At 40.5% G+C, this 26,029-nt stretch overlaps 1 protein-coding gene across 4 annotated transcripts in view; it reads right to left on the bottom strand.

Annotated features, from left to right (window-relative positions):
* LOC136789558 (kinesin-like protein KIF2A) overlaps window positions 1–26,029 on the bottom strand; it is a 155,931-nt gene that overhangs the window by 37,696 nt on the left and 92,206 nt on the right. For 3 of the 4 annotated variants that reach the window (XR_010828247.1, XM_066989604.1, XM_066989605.1), the window contains exons 3-13: window positions 19,525–19,644; window positions 19,033–19,087; window positions 15,289–15,411; window positions 14,666–14,766; window positions 9,513–9,608; window positions 8,975–9,029; window positions 5,434–5,596; window positions 1,427–1,517; window positions 1,221–1,284; window positions 737–828; window positions 345–487 (exon numbers count right to left, since the gene is read on the bottom strand). Coding sequence is in view for 3 of the 4 variants with exons in the window: in XM_066989604.1 (XP_066845705.1) it covers window positions 345–487; window positions 737–828; window positions 1,221–1,284; window positions 1,427–1,517; window positions 5,434–5,596; window positions 8,975–9,029; window positions 9,513–9,608; window positions 14,666–14,766; window positions 15,289–15,411; window positions 19,033–19,087; window positions 19,525–19,644 (1,103 nt within the window). In the remaining variant the exon portion in view is untranslated. Of the gene's footprint in view, window positions 1–344; window positions 488–736; window positions 829–1,220; window positions 1,285–1,426; window positions 1,518–5,433; window positions 5,597–8,974; window positions 9,030–9,512; window positions 9,609–14,665; window positions 14,767–15,288; window positions 15,412–19,032; window positions 19,088–19,524; window positions 19,645–23,474; window positions 23,595–26,029 lie in introns of those variants that run through there. The other variant, XM_066989606.1, reaches the window with a different exon arrangement.

Raw genomic sequence — 26,029 nt, 5'->3', positions numbered from 1 at the left:
AAAAAGTTTCATGCTTAACCTCTGTTACTATGTATTAAGGCCTTTTTAGAACCAAAAAAAATCTGGTATTATTCCAGATTATAAACAATGTGAATTTAAGCCAGTAAACTGGTTACATAAATGCATGCAGTTCATATCCTATAGAAAAATCAGTTCTTATTTCTCTCTAGGAGATAGAGAAACTCTTAATTCAAAAGGCAGGCAGATTTATTATTTGCAGCCAACACCATCAAGAAAGCACACTGCATATTAAAAAGCCATAGATATGAAGAGACAAAAAAAATCAGGAGATGTTATGATTCTTTAATTTACAATGAAAAGCTTGTAGAAGCTATGGGAGATACCTGCAGCTGTTGCCTATTTCAATAAGCTTAAGAACATCTTCAACACATTTGACTTCCCGTTCCTGTAATCCCACCACCTGGACTTGCTGTTTACCATCTTCTAACACTCTTAATTTTGTCTTCCTGTTCAACAAGTCAAAAACCTTGGGGGGGGGGGGGGGGGGGGGGGCGGGGAGGAAACAGAACAGTTAAAGAGGAGTTTTAAAAGATACTTGTTTCAAATTCCATATCAAAATATGCAAAGCATCCCATGCAAAAATATGATTGGAAGGGAAGTGTAAAGAATTATTTGAAATAAAGCTTTTGGTACAAAAAAGGAAAAAAATCTATGTAACAAGGTCACAATCTTGTTTGTGAAAAAGCACTTCCTCAGAAAAAGATCTGGTACTTACCTTACCACTATAGATCTCAAAAAATGTTGCATATACTTGAAGTTCTAACTTCTTATAGTTTGGCTTCTTTAGCATTAAAAAGACATCTCGAGCTGTGAATATATTTCCAAAACAAAAAGAAATCTAGTTAGCATAAACCTGTTAATATATTAATAATCCATTATACAGCATCTCTCATAATTTGCAAGTATAACAGATATGGTCAGTCAAACAAGTCTAAAACACTGAAGTTTAAACTGCCGTTGGAAGATGAAGAAGACCCCAAATGATAAACTCAATCATCAGTTTTATTACATTTTTAAATTAATCTATATATACATTTACTTTACCATGTAAAGACTACACATCTAGGAACTACTTTTTATGTTACTAAAGCTCCACTGTAATGCAAAATATGTAGACCCTTATGTCTGTACAATAGGGAGTCGAAAATTTATTGACCTCAATTAATTTGTAAAAAGCCAACAGACCAATAAAGTCTCACCTGCAAGTGCATATATTCCTTTTGAACAATCTTGGTTCTTTCCTGAAAAGTCACCACCCATAGTCTAAAACAAAAAAAAAACACACACACAAAAACAGAAAAAACACAAAAAATACACAATAAAAATCACAAAACTGTAGCTTACATATTTGTTACTTTTTAAAATTTAATTAAGTGCATTGCTGACGTGTAGAAGAAATACTTACATGGGTTTTTCCACTTCCTGTTTGCCCATATGCAAAACAAGTGGCCATTCCCCTTTCAAATATGGTCTCCACTAATGGCCGAGCTGTAAACCTTAAATGCAAAAACACAGTACGCAAAAGGTGAAATACTTTAAAATGTATAGTGTCCATGTGGTAGTGGCCACAAGTAACAAAACTGGTTCTGTACTTTGAGAGGTCAAAGAACATCTCCAAATTAATTCCTGAACCAAAGAGGCTAACACAGCTCTAAGGCATTAAAATATCCTAAACAGTTAAACAAAAGCTACAAGGTGTCTCCCATTTATTTTACAACAACAACAAAAACAAACAAACAAAAAACTTGTTTTAATAATGCAACACAGCACAGCTTACTACATGGAGTCTGCAGTTCCCTAAAGAACCTAAAGGACATAGCATTAGAAGATACAGAAGTAGGTCAGTAGAATAGATAGTTAAGTTTTGCCAATACTACTTTGTTTTTTTTTCTTTTTTTCCTTTTCAAAACAGTTTTTAAGATTAATTTTCTAAGATAGGTGGCCAAAACAACATTGCATTTCTTAATATCTTGAGAACATACATACACTAAGAAAAGGATCAGGAAAACATATAACCAAGCTCATCAGAACAGAAAAAGCTAGTGATCCCTGAGGTATTATTTGACATGTCAAAAATATTTTCCCAAAGTATCATTTTTCTATTTTAAAGCATTAACTTCTACTTTAAAAAAACACATAGAGTTATTGCTCCTACTTCTAGCTGCTTATCAACGTTACTTCATGAAAATCTCAAAAAGCAAAGGGTAACCTAATGGAGTGTTACCTCTATTAAATAATGATGGTAAGAGTCTTTGCAACAGTCTCTCTTTCTAAACTTACTCCAGGTGTTTACTCATAAAGTATGTTTAATGACAGAAAAAGGAATGATTGCTTATAGAAACACTGAGATGTTACAAGCTCCTTTCATTCCACTTTGCAACAAACCCAAAACTTACAAAAACAATACGGGTAAAAACCAACCCATTCAGCAGCCAAGGGTTATTCAAAATGTAACAGAATAATCTTTTTTTTTTTTTTTTAATTTCCTCCAAGCATATACTTTTGTCCTCAAGATGATATTCCCATATTTCTGTTTGTTCATTTTATATTTGAAATATAAATTTCAAGAAACCTATCCACCTAATAAGCATACTCCATTATCTCTGTTTCACTGAGTTTGAAATGATTTACTGTGATTTATAAAAAAGGAACTTATGATTGTATTTTGCCTTATTTTAAAAGATATTATCCAGACAATTTTTCATAAAGCATTATACAACTCCAAATGGTACCAAGCCACAAACAGTCCAAATTTCCTTCTACTACAACCACAGTTTGCAATCTTGATCTTTCAAAAATATAAACTCTTTTTCTCCTTTAAATATTCAAAATGCATACCCACGCAAACTAGCATGATTTTTTTTTAAATATTAAAGAAAACCTGTAACAGATTTGTGGTTCAAGGACTCAAAAATACTTAAAATACAGCTTAGGCAAAATAAAAATACTAAAAAAAAGAGTAGCAGATTTCTCCAAGACAAACTGAAAAATGTATTTCAGTATAGAAATATAGCAAGTAATTTTAGCTTACTGAAGAAAAATTGATTTTTTTCCCCACTGTGAGAGTCCAATATGATATGTATTCTTGCTCTCAATTATGTTATTAAAGGAGAACTTGAAACAAGCTATCTTTCAAATAATCAATATTGTGCCATCTGAGGGAGGAAAAAAAAGCCTGTATTACTACATAGGCCAGAGACTTACTATTTCAGCATGAATACAATCATCTTTTAATATTTTCTTGTGTTACCATTAATTTATTATGTAACTAATAAAAATCATCCAGAAGAAAATGTATACAAAAATATGATAATGTCATATGCCAAAAATACCTTTCACGATTAAATGATATGCTCACAAAGATAAATGAGGAATAACAGGAAGGATGGAGATTAAAGAACTGGTTGTTAATCAGGAGGAAATCTATTGCAAGAGGCACACATTACCAGCTAGATGGCTCTCCCACAGCTCTTCTGTACCAAGAAAGAAAAGATGACAATAGACAAACATTAGAGAGAAATCTCCAAGGGCATAGCTTTGCTGCAGTTTACACTAATGAAAGTCTCTTAAACTAACAGACTGCTGGAGAGCAGCTCTGCAGAGAGAGACCTGGGACTCCTGGTGGACATCAGGCTGACCATGAGTTGGCAATGTGCCCTTGTGGCCAAGAAGGCCAACGGTATCCTGGGCTGCATTCAGAAGAGTGTTGCCAGCAGGTCAAGGGAGGTGATCCTCCCCCTCTACTCAGCCCTGGTGAGGCCACACCTGGAGTGCTGTGTCAAGTCCTGGGCTCCCCAGAACAAGAGGGACATAGAACTACTGGAGCGAGTCCAGAGGAGGGCTACAAAGATAATTAGAGGACTGGAGCACCTGTCGTATGAGGACAGGCTGAGAGAACCGGGCCTGTTTAGCCTGGAAAAGAGAAGACCGAGGGGAGACCTCATTAATGTATATAAATATCTGAGGGGAGAGTGTCAAGAGGATGGAGCCGGTTTCTTTTCAGTTGTGCCCAGTGACAGGACGAGAGGCACTGGGCACAAACTGAAGCACAGAAGGTTCCAGCTGAATAAGAGAAGGCATTTCTTTACCGGGAGGGTGACAGAGCACTGGAACAGATTGCCCAGAGAGGTTGTGGAGTCTCCTTCTCTGGAGATATTCAAAACCCGCCTGGATGCTATCCTGCACAATGTGCTCTAGGTGATCCTGCTCAGCAGGGGAGTTGGACTAGATGATCTTCAGAGGTCCCTTTCCACCTCGGCCATTCTGCGATTCTGTGACTAAACTGATTTGCCTTTTGCTCTCCTAATTATATCAAGCGTAAGACACAAATTTTCATTTTCAAGGCCTTTTAACAAATCTTTTACTTTGCATTTTCTCTTATCTACCAACCGCATGTTAGCATCCAGCATCAATCAAGATACGATGCCAACTTTCACTTCCTAGCTTTTGGATTAAAAACAAGAATTAAAATATTTCTGTCACTACTCCTTAAGGTTATGGGAAGCATTTTCCAAGCATAAGGAAAGTTATCTTCATCAAATTCCTTTCTAATATCAACATTCCTTGCAAAAAGTTTCACTGTATTTACACTGCATTCCAAAATTATGACCTATCATGCTGTCTAACCTTGCCTGCTATTTTATCTAATCCATTCAGTGACTGGTACAAGACAAACAGTTACTTCTAAACAAGTTTTTCAAAGTGCTGTGTGCATTATTCTTTGTTAACCATGGAAATAAAACATAAGAATAAAGGAAAAAAAGGAGATCCAAGTATCTTGGGGCTGTGTGTCTTTGTTGATGTTGTTTTTTAAATCAGAAAGCTACAGCACTTTGAGCAAGATAAATTAGCTCCCATGTAGGTCCATGTTACATGAGCTAGATTTCTTGCAACAAACAAAGGAATCTTAGCAATATGAAAAAATATTGCTCTTTTTTTTTGGTACTTTTCTCCAACCTTTTTTGATTTATTTCCATCTGTTAATTATTTTATATCCAAACTGCAAGCTATTTGGATATCCAAGTTTCCTGAAGACCAAAAGCATGCCCCATGTGCTGCGTACATACTAATCAATAAGAAAATAATGCTGTGGCAGATGGAGTGGCAATATAGTTTTCCAAATATTCACTGTCTGAGAAGGCAGGCAATACACAAGTCTGGCATGGCAGTGCTTAGAGAAGAACCGAGAGCAGCACTGAGTTCAACAGAGGTGGAGATGACATTGCAGATTAAAAATTCAGGATAAACACAGTTAAAATATAAGTATACAGGCAAAAAAATGGAGGTAGCAATATATATATCTGAAAACAGAAAATAAGGGTCAAGTCTACGACCAAGGGAAGCCCACAGTTACTGACATGGGAGATAAATGAGAAAAAAGATTTGCCAAAAAAAAAAAGCATATACACATACCTGTAAACCATTTCATTAGGAGCCGTGTCATCAAAGGCATAATCAAAACGAAAAGTTTGGTTTTCTAGGTACCTTGTTAAATCCACCTTTTGTTTTGGCTCATGTACCATCACAACATCTTTACTAGGAATTGTTATTACATCAAGGTCTTTCGTTAAAGTTTCTATAAAATAAGTGAAATATATATATTTATCTAGAAACACATCTTTTTATTTTTTTTTCATTGTTTACACTCCTATAACATCTCAGATAACACAGCTCCTCCAAGTAACAACAGTGCAATGAACTTAGGCTTCTGATACCTAGTTAATAATCTACTAAGTAACAGATTTCATTTTGGAAGTCTAATCATCCTATTCTACCAACCGCTAGAAATTAAAGAGAGATGTTACAAAGGTGATTAGAAAACCAAAGATCATTTATTTTAGCTTGTTATGTATTCTATAATTACACTTTCCATGGATTTCTTTTCCTGGGGCTTATAAACTCTTTTATAGATTACTGCCATATCCTGTGAGTTATTATAAATAACTTCTCTATTGGAGAAACTGGACACTGCAGTCTACTACCGCTTGGACTGTCCAAGTTAAAAAACAAAGAAATTAACATCCTTAGAAGAATTTTCTTTATTTTAAAATTTTATCTTTTTATTTTCCTTAAATCCTAAAGTTATAATAATACTTTCACAGTTTCGAAAAAGGAAAATACTGCTTTCATTCCACATAGAGATTTCCATTTGTATATTCCTTCTGGAATCTAATGTGCAAGTCTTTAATATAGAATTTTTCTACAGTAAAATCCTTTCTAAAAATTATCTTGTAAGCAGAAAAAGCTGAAAATGCTAATGATGCTTCCTATCATGGGGAAAGAACAAAAGCCATCTAGAAGCAATTTCAGTTGAGAGTTCCCAGGTTATAATTACTACACAGCACTACAATTTATGGCTAATTGTTGTAGGAGATATGAGTCAGCAGAATACAGAGAACCCAGCGATCCATGATATGCACACAAATAAAGATCTTTTGTGTATACAATCAAGATCACTAATGTGATCAAGATCACTAATCAATTAATCACAATCAATTAATCACAATCAAGATCACTAATGTCCTACTTGAATTTATATGCAAAATTTCTTAAGCCATGCAGTTCAAGAATTAGATGTACCTTTACACAGTCAGATAGAAATCTTTTCATCAGTTAACACACTGATCAAACAGTACAGTGGTTACCACTGTATGACGTTACACACCAACACCAGTATGCATTCAAGTCATAATATAATCAAAATTTCAACTGCACTGCAATAAAATAAAATGTAATTATTCTGCAATAATCACAGAGAAGAAATAAAGAACAGTGGTGAAAAGGAATATATGAAAGTAACTTATTTACAGAAAAAGCTTTTTAGTTAAAGCAGTCAAAAGCTGATATTTCTTAAAAAATTGTTTGGAATAAGACATTTACCTGCTCCCAGCTATTTGTTATAACAACCTGTATTACTTGCTGATGAAAATTTGGAATAGTGTTTCTGAAACCCACCATACATTTCCCAATTCTAAATATATGCCACTGAAATAAAATCTTAAAATATCAGTCTGAAGCCCTACTTCCTGCAAAATCAATCCACAAAATGATTGGTGCTGAGAACACCTGAAGTCTTTGGTGATAATTTTGCATGTGCATGAGACTGACAGAAATTGATTTCTACACTTGATTTCTATTAAATGATTTGAACACCTTACAGAATTTCAAATTACAGAACATGAAGAAGGAAAGGTAATATTTTGACATGTTATTATTGCAATAATAAAAGAAACAACCCCCCCCCCCCCCCCCTTCGGAGGGTTACACACTAATATCTTTGATTTGTTCATACTCTTCAATTTTAAAATGTGGCATACTGCTTCTTATGAATTCTCAGAAATAAAGTACGTTTTCAGAAAATTGTATCTTGGGGGTACTGGATTATCTTCATGGTTCCTCCCCAGCACAGATTATTTCATTAATACCTTTTTATTATATCTTATTCTTAAAAATACAAAATAACTTTAGTGCCAACCCCATTTTTACTCAGACGCTCATCTTCCTACAAACTCCTCAGAAATATTTTCTTAATAGCTCCTAACCACTAATACCCAAGGTATGCAACTTGCATAGAATCAAATCCCACTTCTGTATTCCAACTTATGCTTCATGACATCTGGCTCTCATTTACTATAATTTCACTTTGTCCACCTTCTGTGCAGGTAGAAGGTAATATTCTTCCCCAAATGTATCAGATTTCTAAGTCATATTTTATTACAGATAACTTCCAATGCTAAAACAGAAATTGAACTGCTACCAGATTTGTGTGTTGAATGCCCTTATTACACAAGTTGTGCAAAATAGTTCCAGTTAACCAATTTTTGAGATTATGCATTCTTTTCAGATCAATAAAAGAAAAAATACAGGAAACTAAAAAAAACAAAAATTAAAGGAAAAAATAATGTAGAAGCAGGAGCAACATGGAAGGAAAGCAAAGTAACAGAAAAGAAAACTAACAATTTACTGACATCCGCATATGTTTTCCCTTTCCTATACAATTCTCCCGTATCTCTCTGGATATGCTTGCTCCAGATAATCCTCAATATGTAGTTCTGACATTTCAAAAATTCTAAATGTATCCCATGTTGTTTCAGAGCCAGAGTGATGCTCTTTGAGTCCTTTAGCTAAACAGAATATAACAAAAAAAATATAATATATAACAAAAATAGAAGGAAAGAAACAACTTTCAAGATGAAAATCAGCTTAAATTAGTGCTGAATTCAGATAGGTTCCAATTATTTTTCCAAACATTTGCCGTTCTTAATTTCCCACTGAAGTAAAGAACTTCATGGAAAGATTGGGATTTAACTGGAGTTGAAAACCTAAAGTTTTTTTGGAATACAGACTCCAGCCTAATGAACAGGCAGTCAGAAGTAAGTTGTAATATTACTCATATATCAAAAACATCACTAGGGAGTGATTCCAGTACCTAAAAAGAGGTGTTTAGTGCCATTTCATATGCTCTAGGGTATCTAGCCCAGCCCTGAGCTGCAGTTCCAGGAGATGCAAGTCTCCAGTTTGTCTGTAATCCACTAGCCATAGGATGTCTTGAATACCCTTGGGTACCTAACATCTCACAGGACACCGACATTTAGGCACCACCTGAATTTTTCCATTAACATCTGATTCAAGACCACTTGAAAATATATAAAAAAATAGGTGTATAAAAAAATGTGTAGACAAGCTTTCATTGGGTAGCTCACTGATCAGGAGATTACTTAAAAGATAGTTTAAAAGAATGATGATCCTAATAGTGACAGTTAAACTACTTTTCTCCCTGTCTTTATCCAGGTTATGATAAATCTATGAATTGTATGTGTCCCTCATACATATTGTCTAGTATAACAGAGTTTCATCGTTGTTCAGTAATTCTAGATCTCTTCAATACAAATAATATTACTATCAGAAGCAGCTTTTCAGAGAAAGAATTCTGGAAAATCTTAAGCAGTCATACCTTTTTTATTGAGTGGTCGTTTTCGTACACAAACACATATCCTGTGCTCATCAATCTATAAAGGAAAGAATCTTTCAGTGAACTATACCTCAGTTCCAGTTACAGGATATTTTACCTCTATTTTTGAATTAATTAAGCAATCATTTAAATGAAGAAATTTCCAATTCAGGAGTCATCTGAATGTACAAAAGCCCACTGTGTTTGCACAATAACCAAGAAACTGAAAGGCAGAACCATACATTAAGAATAACCAAATTCCCTGTAGATAGTGATCTGATCCTGTAGAGTACATGGTACATCTTGCAGCACAGTAAGCAAATCAAGCTGTAACAGGGTGGATACACCATTGATGGAAATGGTCTGATAACATCATTTAAGGATTCTGAAAAAATAAACCCATGCTATAAAGAATACTAATATACACTAAGCTACTTATTTTTAATGTTTACAGGCAGAAGTATATTCATACATTGAAAAAAAAATAAAAATACAAAAAAACATACAGACAAAAAATTTCCACATAGCCTGGGGTACTTACAGGATCGGCAGTTGTCAGTGGTCTATAATCCAAACTTCCCCTGAAATCTCTTATCATACACATAATTTCATAATTTGGGTTTGTAGCATCAACATCCTAGGGAAGTAAGCAACAAAATTTCTTACATTTTTACCTAAAATGGACTAATTTCAATGCCTTCTAAATTTACTTAAAAGAAAAATAAAATATACATTAACTGATGTTCTGATGAAGCTAATCTACTGATCATAAAGAAAAGCAATTATATAACTTCTATTTAAAATTTTTGGTTGCCATATAATAGAAAGCACTTTTAAATTAAGAAATGTAGTGGGTTTACGTGGCAAGATTTTGGTAGCAGGGGCGCCATAGGGGTGGCTTCTGTGAGAAGAATCTAGAAGCTGCCCCATGTTAGGTAAGGGCCCCACTGCTGGCCAGAGCCAGGCCAATAAGCGATGTTCGCGCCTCTGTGTGAGCATATTTAAGACAAGTAAAAAAACATGCTGGGGAAGAGCAGCTGGGAGAGAGAGAGGAGTGAGAAACAGCCTTGCAGGTGCCAAGGTCAGTGAAGAAGGAGGGGGAGAGGTGCTCCAGGCGCCAGAGCACAAGTCCCCTGCAGCCTGTGGTGAGGACCATGGTGGAACAGGTTGTCCCCCTGCAGCCCATGGTGCACCACGGTCGAGCAGGGTTCCAAGCTGCAGCCTGCGCAGCCTGCACGGAAGGAAGCTGCGGCCTGTGGAGGACCCCCGCTGGAGCAGATTGCAGGCCAGGCCTGTAGCCAGACCTGTAGCCTGTGGAGAGGAGCCCATGCAGGAGCAGGTGACCTGGCAGGAGCTGCTGCCCGTGGGGGACCCGGAGTGGAGCAGTGTGCTCCAGACGGATGGACCCCTTGGTACGGACCCATATCTGGAGCAGTTCTTGAAGAGCTGCTGCCTGTGGGAAGCCCATGCCGGATCATTCGGGAAGGACTGTATCCCGTGGGAGGGACCCCATGTTGGAGCAGGGGAAGACAGTGACTGAGAAGGAGCAGCGGAGACGAAGTGCTATAGACTGACTACAACCCCCATTCCCCTGTTCCCCTGCACCGCTCGGGGGGAGAGGAGGTGGAAGAGGGTGGATGGGGGGAAGGTGCTTTTGGGTTCTTTCCTTTGTTTCTCACTTCTCTAGCTTGTTAGTAATAGGCAATAAATCTTACTCTCTCCCTACTCTGAGTCTGTTTTGCCCATCATGAAAATTGCTGAGTGATCTCCGTGTCCTTATCTCAACCCTTGAGCCCTTTGCATTGTGTTTTCTCCCCCTTCCCCTTTGAGGAGGGAGAGTGAGAGAGTGGCCATGGTGGAACATGGCTGCCCACCCGAGCAAAACCACCACAAGGACTCACTACACTTTTACTTGTAAGGAAGAGAAATGACTCCCACCTTTTCTCAGAATCTTCACACAAAGGAAACACTACCAAACAAATGCACAACAATAGTACATGTTTTGGTTTAACCCGGCTGTCAGCTAAGCACCACACAGCCCTTCTCTCCCCCTCCCCCCTCCCTCTCTGGGACGGGGGAAGAGAATCAGAAAGAAATGAAAGGCTGTGGGTTGAGAGGAAGACAGTTTATTAGGACAGAAAATAAAGGAAAATAATAATAATGATAATAGTACTACTATTAATAATGTGTACCAAAAAAAGTGATGCACAATGCAATTGCTCACCACCTGCTGACCGATGCCCAGCCCATCCCTGAGCAGCCGCTCCCCCCACCCCGGCCAGCCATCCCATATTAATTGTTCAGTATGACGTCAGATGGTATGGAATACCCGTTTGGCCAGTTTGGGTCAGCTGTCCTGGGTCTGTCCCCTCCCAGCTCCTGCTGCACCCCCAGCCTGCCCGCTGGCAGGACAGAGCGAGAAGCTGAAAAGTCCTTGGCTTGGTGTAAGCACTGCTCTGCAACAACTAAAACATCAGCATGTTATCAACACTCTTCTCATCCTAAATCCCAAACACAGCACTCTACCAGCTACTAGGAGGAAAATTAACTCTATCCTAGCTGAAACCAGGACAATACATTACAGTCAATGCTTCTTAATCTGACATAAGGCAGTCCAACAAACAAATGGATAGACTCTATTATACAGATACAAAATGCTGCAGAGCACAGTGCAGGTACTCCAGCTGCTCTAAACGGATCTGAATTGGTTAAAGGAGGCTGATCCTACTACTGGTCCTAAGTTAACTCCTATGGTGACTTGAATGCATTGGAAACTTTTCCAGTACTCCCAGATGCCCCTAAAAGCAGAAGCAATCCCAAGGATATATAATATGCTACATCCAGGCTCGCAAGCCCTCCTGTCTGTAAATCTGGAACCACAAGTACCATAGCGAAAAGAGATGTAAGAGCTCACGCATGGAGCCTCCCTGTTGTGGTTTAACCCGGCTGGCAGCTAAACACCACACAGCCGTTCGCTCACCCTCCCCCCTCCCTCTCTGGGATGGGGGAGAGAAACGGGAAAGTGAAGCCGGTGAGTTGAGATAAAGACAGTTTATTAAGACAGGAATATAATAATAACAATAATAATAATAATAGTGATAATGATAATAGTATTAATAATAATAATGTGTAAGAAAACAAGTGATGCACAATGCAATTGCTCACCGCCCGCTGACCGATGCCTAGCCTATCCCCGAGCAGCCGGCCCACCACCCCGGCCAGCCACCCCTATATATTGTTTAGCATGACGTCAGATGGTATGGAATACCCCTTTGGCCAGTTTGGGTCAGCTGTCCTGGGTCTGTCCCCTCCCAGCTCCTGCTGCACCCCCAGCCTGCTCGCTGGCAGGACAGAGAGAGAAGCCGAAAAGTCCTTGGCCTGGTGTAAACACTGCTCTGCAACAATTAAAACATCAGCATGTTATCAGCACTCCTCTCATCCTAATCCAAAACATAGCACCCTACCAGCTACTATGAGGAAAAATTAACTCTGTCCTAACTGGAACCAGGACACTCCCTAAGCCTTGCTAAACCAGAGCTACTGGGCTGGGCAGGCTGCAGAATAACTCAAATGTCTTTCCTGGAAGTTTTTACACCATTTCAGGACAACCTGAGCAAATGGGCAACGGTGTTTGCGCCTCTGTGAGAGCATATTTTAAAAAGGGAAAAAAATGCAATGCAACAGCAGCTGGGAGAGTGAGGAGTGAGAAACAGCCCTGCAGACACCAAGGTCAGCACAGAAAGTAGGGGGAGGAGGTGCTCCAGGTGCCCCTGTGGCCCGTGGAGAGGACCATGGTGGAGCAGTTTGTTCCCCCTGCAGCCCATGGTGTACCATGGCAGAGCAGACTTCCATGTTTCAGCCATGGTGGAGCAGGTGGATCTGGCCTGAAGGAGGCTGTAGCCCATAGAGAGCCCCTGCAGGAGCAGGCTCCAGTCTGGAGCTATAGCCTGTGGAGAGGAGCCCATGAAGGAGTAGGTGAGTTGTTGGGAACTACTGCCCGTGGGGGACCCATGTTGGAGCAGTTTGCTCCTAAAAGTTGGTCCTTGTGGTACAGACCCATATTTGGAGCAGTTCTTGAAGAGCTGCTGCCCAGGGGAAGCCCATGTAGGATCAGTTCAAGAAGGGCTGCGTCCCATGGGAGAGACCCCCACATTGGAGCAGGGGAAGAGAGTGACCATGAAGAAGTGGCTGAGATAAAGCATTATGGACTGACCATAATCCCCATTGCCTGTTCCCCTGAGCTGCTTGGGGGGAGGACGTAGAAGAGGGTGGATGGGGATAAGGTTTTTTTAGTTTGCTTTTAGTTTCTCACCGTTCTAGTCAGCTAGTGATAGGCAATAAATTACATTAATCTCCCTATGCCAAGTCTGTTTTGCCCATGACGATAATTGGTGGGTGATATCCCTGTCCTCTCAACCCTTGAGCCCTTTTCATCATATTTTCTCCCCCTTTCCCTTTGAGAAGGGGGAGTGTGAGAGTGGTTGTGGTGGAGTTCATCTGCCCAGCAGGGTAAAAACACCGCACCCTGCTAATCAGAATTTGACTGCACCTTCAAGTTCTTAATCCTAACTACAGTGAAATTAAAACTACTTACAGTAAGTCCATACAAAATGAATTACTGATGAAATGTTACCTCTAAAATTGAGCTGCTTATTATGGAAAAAGCATTTGCCTAATGTTCTTCTCTATTTAAAGGTTTTGTCCACTAGAAGACAGTTGCCTAATTATTACTGCATTTCACAACAGACTACACAAAGCACCAGAAAGCAGAGGTAGAGGTCATCAAGACAACCAGAACCTTCTCATGCAGAAGTTTAAGACTCAGGTGAAAAGGGAGTCTTCACAGAAGTGCTGAAGAGAAAACTTTAGTTATAGTACCATATCAAAGAATCTTTAAGATATAAACCTTTTTTTTTTTTTCCTCACACTTAAAGACATATTAATGTTTTGCATTTGTTTAAATTTGAGAACATGAATTCAACATAGGTCATTTTAGGTCAGCTTAGAAACATCATTAAAGCATGAAGTAAATTGGCTGAATTATTTACTCAGTGGTAGTACTTCTCAAGTCAGTTGTGCATTGGTAGCATTTCTTTAAAGAGACTAACACATACATGCAAGCTTGCAATGAGATCATACTACTAGTTTTGCTAAAGCTTTTTGTGACAGAAACTAATTTAATATCAATAGATCTTTTTCTCACAGGATTAGCAGCTTCATTTCTTTCACAAAAGTTTCCAACAACTCACTGCCAAGCTGCCTGCATGATGAGAAGCTAAACTATAAATTCATAACAGATTTCAAGTTTGAACAGTTTTTTTTTAACCTCAAATACATCTCCTACAAAGCATCAAAGATCATAAAGAACAATTTATAATGTTGAAATATCTCCTGTAGAATAAAAGCCCTATCTAAAAGCCAAAGGCTTGATTATTTTTAAATCAATATGTTTTCACTGAAAAATAGCCATCAGCAGCACTTGATTTTGAAATAACACATGGAAAGATAAGTAATTATTTCTGTAGAAAGCAAAAGAGGGGGAAAAACATCTAATTGTTATCAGAGAAGTGCAACTATGCACCAAAAATATTTGTCAAACTTGTATGCAGGATGAAAACATTTAATTTCAAGTTTATCAGTTCATAAAAAGTATTTAAGAATGAAAAAAGCATCATCTAAGCACAAAATACTGACCTGAGCTCTTTTTTCTCTAAGTTCCTGCTGTTGTAATCTTCTTTTTTCACGTTTCTCTTGCAATTTTTCAACTTCTTTTACACAATTAGATTTTCTACGTGCTTAGAGAAAATTATATGATTTAAAATATTTTCTGTGTTGCATGCATGGATTTAGTATTTACACTACACTTCAATCATATTAATTTATCAATAATTAGAATGCATTTATATAAATTATATATTCAAGCAAATCAGTATTAGTACAAAATAATTACAGCAATTTAATTTCTAAAATTTATAGAATAAATGAATTAAATCATGGGATTGGGACAATAATTACACAACCAAAAATATAAGGACAGTGACCCTCAAAAAGCACTTGAACAGATATATGTGAACTCTTGGTTTGTTTTAAAAGAAAGCCCAGGCAAATTAAAACAAAACACATTCATGGTTTAAAAAAATATAAAGGAAAAACAAATTATAAATACTAGTGCGCCAGTGCTCTGAAAAAGCTTTGTATGGAAGCCTACAGACAATTGTATATATAGACCATTTGTCATTTATGGAAAACAACATAATCCAAGAGAATGTACATGTAATGCCAAGAATGAAAGGATCTTTGACACATGGTTTACATACAAGGGGGTCCAAAGTCCTTTTTTGCAGCTTGAACTGGAGATATATCTGGAACACTACCATTCTGTTGTGAGGAGGAAGACTGTTCTGGAAGCTGAGTGGGCCGTGCACGTGCAGAACCAACCACTGCAGACGAAAAGCACAAAGCTGATCTAGAAATAACATTTCTATCCAGTTTTGAAGTGTTTTAGTATGACAAGATAAAACAAGGACCATTTTGAGACACAACAATTTTGTGGGGCCAGGGAGGACCATATATATGGAAAGTTATTTATCATATAGATGGAAAGTCAAATGTCATTAAAGATATTTGGTATGCAGCCTTTTTTTATCCTAGTATTGTATACCAACACAACATGAAATACCAATTCTGCCCATGCATATTTTTAAATGCTCTACTACAGAGTTAGTACAACTTATTATGTACATAGAATGAAGTATGTACTTGGAGATATGCAGTCCTTAAGTGCTGCAATTTTATTTATATTGTGATTATGCCCAAAAACACAGCAAGAAAATGACCCTGCTGTTTCACAGTCTCTAGAAATTAGAAAATTGTCCCCCACAATAAAATATCTGGAGGCCTACAATATCTGGAGGAATAGAGGGATAGAAATGAAAGGCAGCCAAGTGCAGCTCAATCTACAAGTGAAAAATCAAACCTTTTTGACACCATATCAAAAGGGATATGGATACAATTGATATGTCTACCTAAATTTATGCATGGATTCCCTATGTGATAGGGATGCTAATTTCTAAAAATGCAGAGTGATATCTGTTCCCAGTGAATGCAGCGGGAGTAGTGAGCATGCAAGCCTCTCTGGTAGAGTTGAATATTTTAAGTTGTTTTTTCAAAGAGTTGCTTCAAGCACCTCTGCTTCAGCTGGCCAGTTTCTTGTACGTGCTACTAATGAGGTCTGACAGAAAAGCATGAAAGTGAAGGTAACAGCTTTGATTAATAGCTTAGAGATGACATTCCAAAGGCCAGTACAATGTATAACATGGAGACAACTATGGAAACAGGTATCAAATGGGATAGACAAGACAAATTCCCAGACCAGTCCCAAACATCATAGGAGATCTACTTTATAGCATGAATTAACTCCACTAAACAAGACCGTATGCTGAGAAAAGCTTAACTGCAAGATGAACAAAGAACTAATCCTTAGGTAGGTTGTGAACAGTAAGATGCATAGTACCTATTAAAAAGCAAGTTACAAGGTTAATCCATACGAAACGGACCATTTACTACAAATGACGTAGAATGACAGAATATCCCGAGTTGGAAGGGACCCACAAGGATTATAGAGTCCAACTCCTGGCTCCACACAGGACCACCTAAAAATCAAACCATATGTCTGACAGTATTGTCCAAACACTTCTTGAACTCCAACAGGCTTGGTGCCATGACCACTTCCCTGGGGAGCCTGTTCCAGTGCCCAACCACCCTCTCAGTGAAGAACCTTTTCCTAACACCCAGCCTGAACCTCCCCTGTCACAGCTTCATGCCATTCCACTGGGTCCTGTCGCTCCCTCCTCGTGCCTGCACCACCACTCCCCCTCGTGAGGAAGCTGTAGATCACGATGAGGTCTTCCCTCAGTTTCCTTTTCTCTAAGCTGAACAAACCAAGTGACTTCAGCTGTTTCTCATACATCTTCCCCTCTACACCCTTCACCATCTTTGCAGTCCTCTTTCGGACACTCTCTAATAGTTTTATGTCTTTCTTATACTGTGGCACCTAAAACTGCACACAGTACTTGAGGTGAGGCCTCTAAAAACTTGTATAGATGTGAGGACAGCCCATCAATAAAATGTCTCAAATTGAGACCATATTAGTTTGAAAAAAAAATTAAAAAGTTATTCCCTCTTTGTGAGATTTCTAATTTGTTTAGCACCTTCAGAGGCAAATGGCAAAAGGGAGAAAGGGATCCCAATCGGCCACCAGAAGACAGTCTGAACACTTGCAAAAATATGCAAAAACCACATGTTTTTCAAAGTTTAAAGAGACGGAATGGAATCTAGTTTGAATTAATGGTGTAGTGGGTTTACGTGGCAAGGTTTTGGTAGCAGGGGGCCATAGGGGTGGCTTCTGTGAGAAGAATCCAGAAGCTGCCCCATGTTAGGTAAGGGCCCTGCCGCTGGCCAGAGCCAAGCCAATAAGCTATGTTGTTCGTGCCTCTGTGAGAGCATATTTAAGAAAGGGGAGAAAAAACACTGCTACACAGCAGCTGGGAGAGTGGAAAGAGTGAGAAACAGCCTTGCAGGTGCCAAGGTCAGTGAAGAAGGAGGGGGAGAGGTGCTCCAGGCGCCAGAGCACAAGTCCCCTGCGGCCTGTGGTGAGGACCATGGTGAAGCAGGCTGTCCCCCTGCAGCCTGTGGAGTACCACAGTGGAGTAGGGTTCCATGCTGCAGCCCGTGGAGGAGACCACGGTGGAGCAGGTGGACCTACACTGAAGGAGGCCGCGGCCTGTGGAGAAATCCTGCCGGAACAGACTCTGGGCCAGACCTGTAGCCTGTGGAGAGGATCCCACGCAGGATCAGGTGACCTGGCAGGAGCTGCCGCACGTGGGGAACCCATGCTGGAGCACTTTGCTCCTGAAGGATGGACCCCATGGTACGGACCCATACTGGAGCAGTTATTGAAGAGCTGCTGCCTGTGGGAAGCCCACACCGGATCAGTTCGGTAAGGACGGAATCCCGTGGGAGAGACCCTGCGTTGGAGCAGGGGAAGAGAGTGACCAAGAAGGAGCGGCAGAGAAGAAGCGCTATAGACTGACCATAACCCCCATTCCCCTGTTCCCTTGCGCCGCTTGGGGAGAGGAGGTGGAAGAGGGTGGATGGGGGGGAAGGCGTTTTTGGTTTCTTTCCTTTGTTTCTCACTTCTCTAGCTTGTTAGTAATAGGCAATAAATCTTACTCTCTCCCTACTCTGAGTCTTTTTGCCCGTCACGGTAATTGCTGAGTGATCTCCGTGTCCTTATCTCAACCCCTGAGCCCTTTGCATCATATTTTCTGCCCCTTTCTCTTTGAGGAGGGGGAGTGAGAGAGCGGCCATGGTGGAACTCGGCTGCCCACCTGAGTAAAACCACCACAAATGGCACTAGATTAATGTCTGAAAGAATCACTGCCATCACCAACACAAGATAATTATGCTCAGAAAAAACATTAAGCAATAACTATTCCTTCTCATATTATAGATGCATTACATCTGTAGTCATCTAATACATACTTCATTTCACCTATCCTCCTGTGATAATTCCACATTTTTAATAGATTTTTCTGTAGGGAAATAACATGTAGGGTTTAAATGGTCTTTGAATTAATGTTTACACACAGACTGTTAGAAAATTAAGCTTAAAAACTGAAAGAGTAAGAATTCTAAGTGCACTACTTATAGTATATTGAAACACTCAAGCTAAAGCAAACTGAGGATGTTTTAATTTGAAAAAGTCCATGCATCATTTATTGTAGGATAATTAACTTCAAATTTTTGTACCTTCAGTTCATTCACAAATTCACAAATTTCCTAATGCTATATTGCTTAAACTTGCACATAAATAATATTCATACAGTATCCATTCCTAAATACATATAGAAGTAATTCTAGGAATGATGTACCGTGCTTTCTACGTCACATGCGTACATACTGAATTAGAAATGCAGTTTTATTAAAGAATTTTAGATGAGCAGGAGGTTACAATGTTCCCATATATTAGCTTCCTTGAAATGGAAAGATATAACATTTACCTCTGTTATCTCTAGCAGAGGTATCATTCTTAATAGGTGCCACAGTTCGTCGACTCTATAAAGAAAGAAATCTCCATTATTTGATCACCTTATTATTGAAAATGTAAACTGCAGCCCCACCTCTGTTTCTAACACAAGATCAGCAATACAGAGAAGTAACTATTTCCAAATCCCTCCTTGAAGAGCCTTGGGTGGAGACTGCTGTATGTACTTTTTCAAATCAACCTTCTTTTACATATTTTTCCTTGAACTATACCTTGTTATATGAATTGTTATGAACTATACCTTGTTATATGAATATTAGTCCCCAACTCCCTCCCTGCCAAACCTGTTCTTAGAAAGTTTTTAGAAACCCTTTTTTACCTATGGTGAATGGGGAATACATTTATCAAGTAGCTCCACAGACAAAAATTAGATTTAAAAATTAAAACATAACAAAATTATAGGATTCCTGTAAGTTTAATATGAACGTGTTACATAGGTACTACCAACCTTCACAATTCTATTTAATTTGGCTAATGGAGTAGGTGGTGGTGGTGTCTCTGGACTAGGTTCAGTATCATCATCAGGTGCAAGATCTGGATTAAGTGAAAATATGCTCTCCAGGTCAATCTGTTTAAAAGAATATAAAAAGATGAGTCTAAGAACAAATTAATCCTCTCCATTTCTGCTGTTATGTTTGAGTATAAACAATAAATACATTTAGTGTTTTTACCTCACAATTAGTTATTTCTATAACCTGATGTTATAGTTTAACACAACAGGCAACTGAGGACCACAGAGCACTTCGCTCACTCCCTGCCAGTGGGATGGGGTAGAAAATAAAAAAAAGGGTTGAGACACAGACAATTTAATAAGACAGGAAAAACAGTAAAATAAATAATAATTTTATATATATATATATATAAGTGATGCACAATGCAATAGCTCACCACAGGCCACTGATGCCCAGCAAGTCCCTGAACAACAGTAGCTCCCGCCCCAACCCCAGCCACATCCCCCTAGCTTTATTCTTCCAGTTTTTATCATTCCACTTGATGTCATATGCTATGGAATATCCCTTTGGACAGTTTGAGTCAGCTGTCCTGGTTCTGTCCCCTCCCAGCTTTTTGTGCACCCCCAGCCTCCTCGCTGGCAGGGCAGTATGAGAAGCTGAAAAGTCTTTGGCTTAGTGTAAGCACTTCTCTGCAACAACTAAAACATCAGTGTGTTCTCAATATGAATTTTCTCCTAAATAAAAAACACAGCAAGATACCAGCCACTATAAAGAAAATTAACTCTATCCTAACCAAAACCAGGACAATACCCACCCTTTATTGCATACGATTTATGTCAGGCTCGGGTCCCAAACTTTCCAGTACATCCCAATTAATCACCACAACCTTTCCTGTCTTTTGATATATACACACAGATATCATTCCCTTGGTGTACGGGTCATCCCTCTAAAATGTCCGTTGACTTTGTTTAGTCCATGAGTTTGGGTTCCATCTGTTATAGCAGTCCATCAGGGCAGGAGAGATGATGAATGGTGTTGGATTGTTCCATGCAGAGGCCAGCTCTGGTTCCAATACTGTTGCGCTTGTCCAGTTCTATCACCAGTGCAATTTGCTTGGTTCCATCAAAATTCATTTGTCATTATCTGGGTGACTCTTACTGTGATACTATTAATATGGCATACACCAACCATAGTAGTGATGACATGCAGTATCATATATCAATTAACATCATATGATTCAAATCATGGGCTATTCTCACCCAACATTAAATCCCCTTGAGGTACACATCGGACTTCCCCATCGTTCCGTATTATCCATCAAATGCACCCAGGTCCCTGAGCAAAAGCAGTCCCACCAATGGGTTTGTCTTTGCTGAGGCAGGAAAAACCCAGACTGCCTTCGCCAGCGTGTTCTTCACATGCACTACAGGGACTTTATCCCCTTCTACAGTATGTAACAGGTTTCACTGGGCAGGTCCGGCTTGGTTGGCAGTGTTGACTAACCAGGTGGCCTTTGCCAAATGTGTATCCCAATGTTTGAATGTTCCAACACCAATGGCTCTCAGCACAGTCTTTAACAGTCCATTATAGCGCTCGATTTTCCTGGAAGCTGGTGCATGATAGGGGATGTGACACACCCACTCAGTACAATGTTCTTTAGTCCAAGTGTCTATGAGGTTGTTTTGGACATGAGTCCCATTGTCTGACTCAATTGTTCCTGGGGTGCTGTGTTGCCATAAGACTTGTTTTCAAAGCCCAGGATAGTGTTGCGGGCAATGGCATGGGGCACAGGATATGTTTCCAGCCATCCAGTGGTTGCCTCCACCATTGTAAGCACATGGTGCTTGCCAATGTGGGTTTGTGGGAGTGTGATATAATAAATCTGCCAGGCCTCCCCATATTTATATTTCAGCCATCGTCCTCCATACCAAAGAGGCTTTAACCTCTTGACTTGCTTGATTGCAGCACGTTTCACATTCATGGTTAAATAAAATAAAATAATAAAGAACTCACACTTATGTTGCCAGTCCAGATCCACCTGAGCCACTTCAGTATTAGCAGCCTGATCAACCTGCTGGTTATTTTGATGGTCTTCAGTGGCCGGACTCTTGGGTACGTGAGCATCTACATGGCATACTTTTACAACCAGGTTCTCTACCCAGGCAGCAATATCTTGCCACAATGTGGCAGCGCAGATCGGTTTGTCTCTGCAGTGCCAGTTGCTCTACTTCCATTGCTGTAACCACCCCCACAGGGCATTTGCTGCCATCCATGAATCAATATACAGAGCACTGGCTACTTTTCCCGTTCAGCAATATCTAAAGCCAACTGGATGGCCTTCACTTCTGCAAACTGGCTCAATTCACCTTCTCCTTCAGAAGGTTCTGCAACTTGTGTAGGACTCCATACAGCAACCTACCACCAATGATGCTTTCCCACAATATGACAGGACCCATCAGTGAACAGAGCATGTTGCTTCCCATCTTCTGCTAGTTTACTATACAGTGAGGCCTCTTCAGAACACGTCACCTCCTTCTCTAGTGATATTCCAAAGTCCCTGACCTCGGGACAGTCCATGATCACTTCCAAGATTCCTGGGCGACTGAGATTTCCTATTTGAGCCTGTTGTGTGATAGGTATGACACCCTCACTCCACATAGCATCAGTTGCATGACGTGTAGAGTGGACCCTCCCTTTGAAAGTCCTGCCCAGCACCAGCAGTTGGGGTGACAAGAAAGCTTGTGTTTCCTTTTTGAAACTTTGCAGAGACATAGCTGTTATTTTTTTGATCACATCCATTGGAATCTGACAACTTCAGTCTTGCCATTTTATTCCTAAAAACTGTATCTCCTGTGAAGGTCCCTTGACCTTACTCTGTTTAATGGCAAAATCAGCTTTCAGGAGAATTGGATTATTTTCTTCCCTTTCTCAAAAATTTCTGCCATGTTGCCCCACACAATCATGTCATTAATGTACTTCAGGTGTTCCAGAGCTTTCCCCTGTTCCAGTCTGGATCAGTTCATGGCAAATGGTAGGGCCATGTTTCTAGCCCCAGGGCAGTCGATTCCAGGTGTACTAGACGCCCCTCCAAGTGAAAGCAAACTGGCCTGCACTCTGCTGCTAAAGGGATGGAGAAAAATGCATTAGCGATATCAATTGTGGCATACCACTTGGCTGCCTTTGACTCTAGTTCGTATTGAAGTTCTAGCATGTCCGGCACTGCAGCACTCAGTGGTGGCGTGACTTCGTTCAGGCCCTGATAGTCCACTGTTAGTCTCCACTCACCATTAGACTTTCACTCTGGCCATATGGGACCATTAAAGAGTGAGCAAGTCTTGCTGATCACTCCTTGGCTCTCCAGCCAATGAACCAACTCATGGGTAGGAATCAGGGAGTCTCTGTTGGTACGATATTGCCGTCAGTGCACAGTTGTGGTAGTGACTGGCACCTGCTGTTCTTCAACCCTCAGCAATCCTACAGCAGAAAGGTCTTCTGAGAGACCAGGCAGGGTAGACAGCTGCTTAATCTTTGTGCTCAAGGAAGCTATGCCAAAAGCCCACTGGTACCCTTTTGGATCCTTAAAGTACCCTCTCTTGAGGTAGTCTATGCCAAGGATGCACGGAGCTTCCGGGCCAGTCACAATGGGGTGCTTTTGCCACTCATCCCTAGTTAGGCTCACTTTGGCCTCCGATACAGTTAACTGTTGGGATCTCCCTGTGTGGAATAATTGCCTGCGGTGACTTAGAAATTAACTTATAATACCAAAACACACCTCCATCCCAAAGTCTACCCACTTATGGGGATTGACAGAGTGGTAACAGAATTGGAAGAAAGAGGCATTATTAAAAGGACCTATTCACCCTACAATTCACTAGTGTGGCCAGTAAAGAAACCAACCAGGCAATGGCGTTTTACAGTAGATTACAGTTAAATGCTAATACCGCACCTTTGACTGTCGCAGTTCCAAACATGGCAGAAATAGTGACATTGATACAAGGCACTGCCCGTCCTTGGATGGCTGCCTTAGATGTTAAAGATATGTTCTTCATGATTCTTCTCCTTGAACAGGATAAAGCACAGTTTGCTTTCACATGGAAAGGGATCCAATATACTTTTCACAGTATCACAGTATCACAGATTTCTAGGTTGGAAGAGACCTCAAGATCATCGAGTCCAACCTCCGACCTAACACTAAGTACTCCACTAAACCATATCGCTAAGCTCTACATCTAAACGTCTTTTAAAGACCTCCAGGGATGGTGACTCCACCACCTCCCTGGGCAGCCCGTTCCAATGCTTAATAACCCTTTCGGTAAAGAAGTACTTCCTAACATCCAACCTAAAACTCCCCTGTCGCAACTTTTGCCCATTCCCCCTCGTCCTGTCACCAGGCACGTAGGAGAACAGACCAACCCCCACCTCTCTACAGCCTCCTTTAAGGTAACTGTAGAGAGCGATAAGGTCGCCCCTGAGCCTCCTCTTCTCCAGGCTGAACAAGCCCAGCTCCCTCAGCCGCTCCTCGTAAGACTTGTTCTCCAGACCCCTCACCAGCTTGGTCGCCCTTCTCTGGACTCACTCGAGCACGTCCATGTCCTTCTTGTAGCGAGGGGCCCAAAACTGAACACAGTACTCAAGGTGCGGCCTCACCAGAGCCGAGTACAGGGGCACAATCACTTCCCTAGACCTGCTGGCCACACTGCTTCTTATACAGGCCAGGATGCTGTTGGCCTTCTTGGCCACCTGGGCACACTGCTGGCTCATATTCAGCCGACTATCAACCAATACTCCCAGGTCCTTCTCGGCCAGGCAGCTTTCCAGCCACTCATCTCCCAGCCTGTAGCTCTGCTTGGGGTTGTTGCGCCCCAGGTGCAGGACCCGGCACTTGGCCTTGTTGAACTTCATACAGTTGACCTCAGCCCATCGCTCCAGCCTATCCAGATCCTCCTGCAGAGCCTTCCTGCCCTCGAGCAGATCGACACACGCACTTAGCTTGGTGTCATCTGCAAACTTACTGAGGGTGCACTGGACGCCCTCATCCAGATCATCGATAAAGATATTAAAGAGGGCCGGCCCCAGTACCAAGCCCTGGGGGACACCACTAGTGACCGGCCTCCAACTGGATTTGACTCCATTCACCACAACTCTCTGGGCCTGGCTATCCAGCCAGTTTCTAACCCAGCGAAGCGTACGCCAGTCCAAGCCCCGAGCAGCCAGTTTCTTGAGGAGAATGTTGTGGGGAACTGTGTCAAAAGCCTTACTGAGGTCAAGGTAAACCACATCCACAGCCTTTCCCTCATCCACCAAGCACGTCACTTGGTCATAGAAGGAGATCAGGTTCGTCAAGCAGGACCTGCCTTTCATAAACCCATGCTGACTGGGCCTGATCGCCTGCTTGCCCTGCAAGTGCCGCGTGATGACCCTCAAGATAATCTGCTCCATGAGCTTTCCTGGCACTGAGGTCAAACTGACAGGCCTTTTAATAGGCTTCTTCAAGGATATAAACATTCCCCCACAATTGCTCACAATGCTTTTGCTAAAATCTTAGCAGAGATTCCTGTTTCACATCCTGATAGGGGGAAAAAGTCAGGAAAGTGTAAGAGACACAGTGGAAAACATTCAGAGAACACTGCTCAACTAAACCCCTATGCATGGGAAGCCAAAGATTGTTCAGGAAAAGTACACCGGATTAGCACCTGGTGGATCTCACCCTCTTTCTAACCCTGCCAGTTAAAAAAACACAACCAAGCATATTTTATTTCCTTTTGTGTTCACAGGAATCCTGAGTGAACTGCATATGGACAGCTGGAGAATCACAAATCAGCAGTTTGAATTGATAAAACTATGCTTCACCCTGATCTTAATGCACTCCCTTTGATGTGTAGCCAGAAAGACCCAGAATGGCCATGGTCCCAAGCCATGTTAAATACACTGGAATTATGGGAACACATGCCATCGGGGAAAACTTAAACTTGGTTACTGTGGTTGTGCATGGAGCTGAGGTGTTTCACTGTGACATCTCATAATGACCCTTGGAACCATGCATTGTCACAGTATAGTGCAAGTGTTGGAACACCTCAGAACAAAAAGGACCTAAATGTCTCTATTTTAGTTTTACATGGAAACAAAATATTTTCAAAAGATGAATGCAGTTGGAATGATTCTCTTTGGATGGCTGATCTTCAAGCCACTTCAGGCCAGACAATACAAATCAGTTGCCGAATAACTAATGGGTCTACTTACAATAGGCTGACTGAAATTAAGACAAATTATGCTGATTCTTCCAGACCCAAAAATTATAGTCCTGATTGTAACAAAATAACTGAACCAAATTCTAATTGCTGGCACAGTTTTACTTTCACCAAGCCTGTAATTGTGTACTGTCTTTGGGGTTACAGAGGCACCAAATTGCTATTTGAATTTATGATCGTTACAGCAACATCTGTGTCAAATGCAAACGATAAGAAGCCTCTGCCCCCACAGATGTTTGAAAATTATACCAAC

This window comes from Anser cygnoides, unplaced genomic scaffold (assembly GCF_040182565.1).
Source record: "Anser cygnoides isolate HZ-2024a breed goose unplaced genomic scaffold, Taihu_goose_T2T_genome scaffold_55_1, whole genome shotgun sequence".
NCBI lineage: Eukaryota > Metazoa > Chordata > Aves > Anseriformes > Anatidae > Anser > Anser cygnoides.
This window is presented reverse-complemented; position numbering and strand designations above follow the sequence as displayed.